Source organism: Fulmarus glacialis, unplaced genomic scaffold (assembly GCF_000690835.1).
Source record: "Fulmarus glacialis isolate BGI_N327 unplaced genomic scaffold, ASM69083v1 scaffold24098, whole genome shotgun sequence".
Taxonomy (NCBI): Eukaryota; Metazoa; Chordata; class Aves; order Procellariiformes; family Procellariidae; genus Fulmarus; species Fulmarus glacialis.
In genome coordinates, this window is record NW_009226675.1 from 1 (window position 1) to 9,139 (window position 9,139).

Genomic DNA, 9,139 nt, shown 5'->3' on the forward strand with positions numbered 1-9,139 from the left:
TCCCCGTCGGGGTCCCGGTGCGCGGCGCCCGCCTTGCAGCCCGGGCGGGACCGACCCCGCTGCCCCTCAAGGTGATCCTGCGTTTCCTTGCCTTGTTTCGGGCCCTTGTAATTCGAGGTAACGCATCGCCGGTGTTTCCGGAAGGGGGGGAAAAAAAAAACCCAAACCAAAAACAACTGGGAGCGTGGCCCGTGGCGCTTTGTTTGCAGACAAAGGAAGGCCTTGTGTTTCCACGCAGGAACCGCTGCGTGGTTCCTACCCCTTCTTCAGCTTAAAAAAAAAAAACAAAAAACCAAACAAAAAAAAAAAAAAAAAAACGAAAAACAACCAAAAAAACCCCCCAAAAAGACTCACAAAACCTTATAGGACGGATGTTGAATGTACCCTGAGTAAATACTGAGCTTTATGTGCTGTGCCTACCCACGTGCTGCCCTCCCTGCACGCAGTGTTCTCTGTCAGAGTTTGGGGTGGTTTTAGCTGTGTACGTTCTGTAGATGTGATAGAGTACAATTTTGAATACAGAACAGAAATAAAGCTCGTTATTAATAATACTAGTTATCTGAAGAAGAACTACCAGATTTCTTTTGAGGGGAGGGACTTAGGCATATCTGGAATCTCAAAATTTTTCCTTTTTTTTTTTTTTTTTGGTAGGTTTTGATTTAACTAAAAGATGGACTGGAGTGGAAAACATAATGGGCCAAATGATACAACTAATGATGGAACAGTGGTACGACTTCGAGGCCTGCCATTTGGTTGCAGCAAAGAAGAGATTGTTCAGTTTTTCCAAGGTACCTCTAGTATAGTCAAAGTATAGTGACTGAGTTTTCTTCTATCTTTTACACAATGTTTTGCACATTCTAATTTGTAGTAGCTGTTAATGGGGTGGATGGGAGGGATTGTGTTAAATTAGTTTATCTTAAGTAAGAATTATGCCCTGTAAATGAAATACATATTACCATAGATGTAGTAAAACACAGTATGTATCTAATTTTGTCGAGGTGGTAAACATACTATGCATATTGGGATAACCTGAATGTTAGCATTTGGATCAGTTAAATTGCTTGATCGGTAGCTATATTTTCTTCATGTAACTTAGGTGGTTGTATTTTTGCATAGTTTAAACAGAAAAGAAGTATGGCTAAATCCATAAATGTTTAATGAAAGATGATTGGCTTGTATTGTTGGGTGATGGGGGAAACAAGGTGGTTTTCTTTTTCGTTGTTGTTGTTTAGATATGCTTTAAGTATTTGCTACAGATGGGAATGTTTCAGCCTTTAACACTGTTCCCCTTGATGGGGTTATTTGTCCTTGGGTTAAAGGGTTGGAAATCGTGCCAAATGGGATAACATTGACGCTGGACTACCAGGGGAGAAGCACAGGGGAGGCCTTCGTGCAGTTTGCTTCAAAGGAGATAGCAGAAAATGCTCTGGGGAAACACAAGGAAAGAATAGGGCACAGGTGGGGATGGAGAGTTTGGGATGGTGTTAAATCTTTATTTTTGGGGGTTGTGGGTCAGTAATGCTTTTGGGGGGGTTGGGGACCATTATATGGAACTGGCTGTTTTTAAGAATTTTTATAACTGATCCTAAGTTAACTTGGGAAATACAGTAGATTTGGGGGGTGGGGGAGACAGTATTGCTCTGGGTAGTTTGCTAAACTCAGAAAATTGTTTCAATCGTTCTTGTGTAGGGTAATTTGTGATAAATGCTACTATAGCTAGACATTGTTTTTCAACAGTATGTTTCTCATACTGGAAAGACGTGTTTTATGCTTAATTTGTACAGCTAGAATTTTCACATAGTAATTTTTGCCACTGTAAAGTGTTTTGTTTTGTTTTTTTTTACACTTAAGATTCGTACGGTTTTGAGGAGAAACTTAAGTTGTTTGGTATCTCTAGTCACTTCTATTGGATTGTACGTTTAGTTGTAGAAAACGTAGTGTGGCCTTTTATAATATTCAGACAGCTTATGCATGTATTCTTATTGGTACCTTGAAAATCCTCTTTTATTAGATATATTGAAATCTTCAAAAGTAGTAAGAGCGAAATCAGAGGATTCTGTGACATGCCAAGAAGAATGATGGGACAACAACGACCCGGACCATATGATAGACCATTAGGAGGAAGAGGGGGTTATTATGGAGCTGGGCGTGGAAGTATGTATGACAGAATGCGTCGAGGAGGTGGTGGATATGACGGTGGTATGTTTATCTAATGAACGGAGGTTCTGTTGTCAGTTTCATGTTTCTGACATCTTTGTCAAGAAATAAAGAAATGGCAGTAGCTGCAGTACCTGTTAGGTTTGACACACTTCTCTCAAAAAAATTTTTACTTGTAATGAATCAAAAAATGTGGCTTAGTGTTTAAGATTAAAGGAATAGGAAAACTGTATTTTCAGCAGAATTTGATCTCTCACTTGCATGTTTGAGTCTTTTTACTATATAAAAGGAATTTTACGTTTGCATTCTGTTCAGAAATCCAGGTTTAACAGTCTGTAGAGGCTGTTCGCAAACTTCTGGGTGCCCAAAGACTGAAAAATTGACTCTTGTGCATCGCTTGGTGAATTTTCAGTAATAATGTAATCATTCCTTTCTTTCTCTCCATTGTGCAGGATATGGTGGCTTTGATGATTACGGTGGCTATAATAACTATGGCTATGGAAATGATGGCTATGATGACAGAATGAGAGATGGGAGAGGTAAAAAAAAAAATTTAATGGTTTGTTTAGAAAGATTTTTGTATTATTTGAGTTGTAAGACATAGTATTTCCAAGACAGAAATAATTGCTTTCTTCATTAGATTATTTTGTAATGAAAGAAAGTTGTTTAAAAAAGGGGGGGAATTGGGGAATCTCAGGAAAATGTGAATACATTGCTTAGGGTATCTTCTGGTTTAGTGTTTGGGTTGATAGATGGGAAGCGTAAACATCTTGCACTCAGTGGCATAGAGTGAGTGCTTTCAGAAAAACAGCAGCAGTTTTCTGGCTTTTCGTGATGATCTTACAGGTGTGTGGTTTTGTTTGGTTTGGGTTTTTTAATAGGCATGGGAGGACATGGCTATGGTGGAGCTGGAGATGCAGGGTCGGCTTTCCATGGTGGCGGTCATTTTGTTCACATGAGAGGACTGCCTTTTCGAGCAACAGAAAATGATATTGCTAACGTAAGTACAATGGGAAAAAGCTTTCTAATGCTAAGAGTTTGCATGTTCTTGTCTTTCCTATTCCAAACTCGGTTAAAGTTCTCAAACAAGCAATTGATAGCTCTAAAACATCTGCTAACTAAAGTCACAGCCCTTTATGTGAGTTTTACAAAGCTTAATAGTAAATGAGCTTTTATAAAGGTAATTTCTGAGGTAAGATTACTGAAGAAGTCAGCCAAATTGTATCTAACATTAATCTCTGTATTCTTTGCTCATTCATTTCCATAAAAGGTGTATTGGAGAGAAAACAGTTGTTGTAATCAGTATCGTCGTTTTAAGGCTTTCAGAAGTTTGTTTAAGCTTAACTGAAAATTTGTAATTTTGTAAAAGAGCGATAGCAGATGTGAAACTTTGAGTGCAGTTTGTGTATTTGTTTGTTGACCTGTGGCTGACTTTAGGAGGGACGGGGGGAAGGCTGTAGGGAGCTGTGTTCAGCTGGAGGGGGCAGTATCCCATTACTCAGATTCTGAGATTGGGGTGGCAGATAAAAGCACATCTGCAAGATTTTGGGAATACATTGTTGTGTCAGTGCAGATGTGTTGTTCATAGGGGAGAATGTTTTCCTGGGGTATAAGGCCTGTTTTAAACATAGCCTCTCTACAGGGGAGCTCCATCTTTATTAGTTGCACCTATATATTATATATGCAGAGCTCCATTTTTAAGCTTGTGCTTGTTTTCTTTTTTTTGTTTGTTTTTTAAATTGAGCTATATTGTTTTCTATCAGTTTAATTGTTTTCTTTAGTCTAAAGACACTCTGAGAACAAGGGCCGAACTTCAGGCTTTGATTCAGAGCATGTTACTGCAAGTTGATGAGTAGCACGTCAGTAGTATACCAAAGGTTCGTTTGCACGTGCTCTTTGGTAAAACGGCTGTTAGGCAGAAATACCTCTGTAGCAAGGAGGAGCAGTCTGATTGACAGCTGGCTTTTTTGAATTCCATAAATATGTCCTTGCTTTGAGAAATTTATTTGGCTCTGCTTCTTCAAAAACAAAGTAATTATTTTCCTTTTCCGGGATGGTATCATATTAGAACTTCTTGCTTAAAGCAATGTGTGTGGGCAGGAATTTCTGTTTGTATCTCTGCTTTTAAAGGAAGTTCCTCAAGCTCTAGCTGGAGCTCTTCAAGTTGTGTAACAATAATAGATTGCAAGTGTAGATTGACCTAATGTTGAAGGTCCACTATCACGAAGTAATATTTTGGAAATTAGTAATTAAATTGATGCGGTAGGATGAGATTAAATTAGTGCAGTGCTTCACTAACCACTGGGATGAAAAAGAAGTACCTGGCTTGAATTCTGCATTAATGTGAGCTTTTTTGTTGTTTTTATTCTTAGTTTTTCTCACCATTGAATCCTATAAGAGTTCACATTGATATTGGGGCAGATGGAAGAGCCACAGGAGAGGCAGATGTGGAGTTCGTAACACACGAGGATGCAGTAGCTGCCATGTCTAAGGATAAAAATCACATGCGTGAGTGTCGTGTTCACCTGCAGCTTCCATTGACCAGGCTTTAGCAGGGCATATAAGGGTACACTGAATGTAAGGGTTTAAACTGCATTTAACTTAAGTTGCTGTGCAGTAAATCTACAAATCATAAGACTTTTTGCCATTTATCACATTACAAACTCGCTTTTTGTGGGCTTCTGTTACTTGCAAGGTGGGGTTTTTTTGCTTTGTATCTCTTGTGCTTCTGGTTTCTGAAACAAATTACAAAGTAAGGGTTTTTTGTTTCCTACAGAGCATCGATATATTGAACTATTCCTGAATTCAACTGCTGGAGGTGGTTCTGGAATGGGAGGCTACGGCAGAGATGGAATGGGTACGCATCGATTCCAGATTTAGCTGACATTTTGCCAGGTCTAACGAGTCCCCAGCTTGTAACGATGCGCTTTCTGCGTTTCAGATCAAGGTTATGGCTCCGTTGGTAGAATGGGAATGGGTAGCAATTACAGTGGCGGATACGGAACTCCTGATGGCTTGGGCGGATACAGTAAGTAAACGTTCTGTTTTAAATGTAGTTTGTGAAAATGGTGCTACGTCCGTCTTCCGATGGACGATGGGGAAGGGTGGGGGCTTTGTGTGCTGTGGAGTATTTGTGCTGGGAGAAAGGGGAGGAGGGTGGCGGTTTAATTTAAACTGTAAATCACTTGGGGTTTTACGCATTCTGCTGCTGCAGCAAATGCTTGTTTAGAAAAATGGTGCTGAAGTATTGTTATTTTAGTAGAAGTTAAGTCATCTTCAACCAACTGTTCTGTATTACCCATCACATTTTTTCTTTTTTTAAGGTATGTATGCGTGACCTTGTGTCAATTGTTTGCAGGTCGTGGCAGTGGAAATAGTGGAGGATACTATGGGCAAGGCAGTATGGGTGGAGGAGGATGGCGTGGAATGTATTGAAGGATAGCCTTGCTTCTACAAAACATCCTGGAAGAAACAGTCTCTGGTCTACTAGACTTTCTTACAAAATTTAATTTCTTTTGTATTTTAAGAACTTTATAATGACTGAAGGAATGTGTTTTCACAATATTATTTGGTAAGCAACAGATTGTGATGGGAAAATCTGTTTTCTGTAGGTTTTATTTGTTGCATACTCTGACTTTAAATAAATTTTTATATTCAAACCACTGATGTTGATACTTTTTATACTAGTTACTCCTAAGGATGTATTACATATTCAAGACTACAGTCGGTTTAAGATGTTGTACTATGGTTCAATAAAGGTGGTTGTACTGTAACTCCTATGAACACTGATTCAGTTCTATGTAATCTTGGTGTAGTGAATGAGTTTGGAAAATTCACTTGTTTTAAGGGGAAAAAGGTAGATGAATAGATTAGTTTATTTGGTAACAATCTTTCCTAAACCCTTTTGATAAGCTGTATGTAACAATTTCTCATCACGGCGTAAAGCTGTGGAGGCTAAAAGTCATCGTTCTGGCTACGCCTGACCCCTCCCTCATCTTCAGCTGCACCTGAGCCGTGCCCAGGGTTCCTGCCTCCGCAACACCGAGCAGCGGCGTTTATTTCCACGCTTTGCTGTAGAACCCTAGATCCTGCATTTCACACGTGTAACTTGCAAAGCAAGCTAAAACATTAGCACAGCTTTTAGCTAAAGTGAAATAGGTCAAATACTAGTTAATTTGAAGCTAGCTACGCAGTATTATTTTTCACAAACACTGCTTTTGGGGAGAGTGGGGGATTTGGAAGCAAGTTAGACCTTTTTTCTTTCATGAAATTGTATTTAAACACGATTCAGCTTTTTTTTGCTGCACAGAGCTGATTTGTCTGTATTTGTTCAAAACTTGACAAGCCATTATATGGATGAGCTCATTAGAAGCAAAGTATCTCTAAACGACCTATAAGCCCCATACTTGTTAAATAACACACAACCCAAACACGTCGAGAAAACTTTTTGTGCATTTGTGACATGTACGATATGTAAGAAACTATTGTTTGAAGACACTTAACATACCTGATGTGTAATGAAAAAAGGTATTTAATCTTCTGAGCCAGTGTGATCTCCCAAATTAACTAACTGCTTTGTCCTCAATGCCTCCCTTAAAATGTCAAATGTGATCTTGGGTATTGAAAGTCTGTCACCTGTTTTGCTAGTACTGTGTTATATATGTAATAAATGTCTTCTTGTGGGAGAGGAGAATGGAGTTTATTTCACTAGAGAGTGTGTTCTTGTGTCAAAGTGCCTGGAAATCGTAGCTGGAAAGGTAATTGGCATAGGGATCTTTCCAAGTACTGGGGTATTTTTGGACAGGAAGGGGAGGGAAGATGAGATCTTAACATCCGCGATCTCACAGGGCTTTGTTTTAACTCGGTGCTCTTAAAAGCTAGTGGGTTCTTGGTCTGTTGCTGAAAGAGCTTCTGTGTTTCATAAAACTAAGACAGCAAAGGTCAGGACAAGAGTTAATCCAGTTGCAGGAAAAAATACCCTACGGTAAGGTACAGGACATCTACACTTAATGGAAGCATGTTCTTTCTGTAAAATACTGTCAGCTCTGTACCATTTCCTGACTCGGGTGTACTCTGCGTTCCATTTTATGCGAAGGAACACCTGTTTACGACTCGCCTTTTGAGAGCAGGTTGGGAGTTCTCCTTTGAGCTATTTTGCATAACCAAGCAATTGCAAAAAGTAACCAAACTTGAGTCTTGACGAACGAAATTCCTCTGTTGTGGACAGTGAATCCCTTCAGACTGCCCTGTCCCTTCTGCAGTGACACTGCACCCTGTCACAAGAGCAGCACTCAGCATCGAACCTTCCAAGTCACCTAAACAGCGTTTACGTTGCAGAGGAATTGTTTTTAGAAGAAAACCTATGAGAAAAGATTGCTCAGTCAGTCAGGAAGTTCTAGTCACTGTAGGCGAAGTTACGCTTTGGCCTTTGCTGTGAAGAGCACTGGGAGCTGGAGCGCGTGTTCGCCTGCTGAGCACGGCCGAGGCAGGCAGCTGTGTGGGGAACGCTGGGAATCCGCCGGGTCTGCCCTTTGCTGCCAGAGAGGCAGGTGCCAATACGGTAAGTGAACCCCCTTTGCAGGAGGGTGGGCGCAGCTCGCGTGAACCCCGTGTGGGGAGGAGGAGGAGCGAATGTGTCTCTGTTAATGCCCGCAGCTCATGAAGTCAGAAGTCATTTCCCAAGCAGGATACAAACCAGGCTGCTCTGGTTCTGTGCCAACAGTTACAGTTTCTTTTGATGAATGGGGGTAGGCAGCCCGCAGATCTTCCTACACTCAGTGTGAGGATGATATAGAATCACAATCTGCCAAAGAACAGGGTTTTATAGAAAGACAAAGATGCAGGATTAATAATAGTGTGGTCCAAAAAACTGGTAAAAGCAGGCCAGGTACGTAGTTTGATGCTAAGGGAAATAAAACCGCATAGAACATACAGTATTCACCATTTTGTTCGAGGTAGTTTTACTTAAAATAAGTAAAAGCAATCCGAATAATTACACACTACTTCAGTGACATTTTCCCATGCAAATAGGGCAACACAGGAGAGGAAAAGATTGCAGTTAAGTAATAGAAATCTAATTTATTGCATGTTATGGAAATGCACTACATTCTTATATTAAAAGATTGCCTATTTTAAAATTAATTTTGTTTAGTTGCATACTTTTTGAAAAGTTACTTATTAAAGCAGTACAGATGAGCATCATCTATATCCTAGATCAAACCCTAGATCAAGCCCACCAGAAAACACTCTGGGAATACTTTCAGGGGGCTCGTGAGCAGCACTTGGTTTGTGGTGTCAGTAGCAGAGTAGCTCCCCACTCCTCAATGTACACAAAGGCTTGCTAATCAACTTGAACCAGTCATCATAAAATACGCAAAATACTCTGAATTACAAATTTAAATAAAGGGACATTATTCCCATAGTTAAGTTGCAGATCAATTAAATTTATTTTTGTCCAAAAGCTATTTACAGATTTACAGGTGTTTGTTCTGTATTTTACAAAAAGTTACATCAGGTAATTTTAAAAACATTTTTCTTTACAAAAGCTACATAAGCAACTACACTGAGGTGTTAAAAAGAACAGCTGTATTAGCTTTTAGAATATTAACTAAATACCTATCCTCAAAAGCCAAAGCGAAACTAAACAAAGTGCAAGAACAATTAAATGACCTGTTTCAAAGCCTCCCTTTTCCTGTCAGTAAGAATATTCCAAGCCCGTGGCTGAAGGAACTACCGGGCCAATAACTCTGCTGACGGCTCGTCAGTGCTGACCAGAGCACAGAGATTCCACGGCTGGACCCCATCGCATGAGCAGCTAAAGCGAAGAGGGTAGATTGGTTCTACGGCAGTCAGGTGGAAGTGAGGACAATTTATCAAAAAAATTTATCAGAAATTTGTATTTGCCTATCGGAAGAATAACGATTTACATTCCAGCAGAAGTTACCATCAGCGTGAAGGGTGGTCAGACCTAGACGTACTCAAA

The 9,139-nt window shown here is 39.9% G+C and overlaps 1 protein-coding gene across 2 annotated transcripts; it reads left to right on the top strand.

Annotated features, from left to right (window-relative positions):
- Window positions 1-651: 651 nt before the first annotated feature.
- HNRNPH3 (heterogeneous nuclear ribonucleoprotein H3 (2H9)) lies at window positions 652-6,842 on the top strand. 2 transcript variants are annotated; one of them, XM_009582890.1, is made up of 9 exons: window positions 652-788; window positions 1,320-1,458; window positions 2,012-2,199; window positions 2,610-2,696; window positions 3,039-3,157; window positions 4,530-4,665; window positions 4,934-5,014; window positions 5,099-5,185; window positions 5,516-6,842. In XM_009582890.1, the coding sequence occupies exons 1-9, from the start codon at window positions 671-673 to the stop codon at window positions 5,590-5,592; spliced, it is 1,032 nt and encodes a 343-aa protein (XP_009581185.1). In that variant the 5' UTR covers window positions 652-670; the 3' UTR covers window positions 5,593-6,842. The 2 variants fall into 2 exon arrangements, with proteins under 2 accessions (XP_009581185.1, XP_009581186.1); XM_009582891.1 differs by having other exon boundaries at window positions 2,012-2,154; window positions 5,516-5,819.
- The last annotated feature ends 2,297 nt before the right edge of the window (window positions 6,843-9,139 follow it).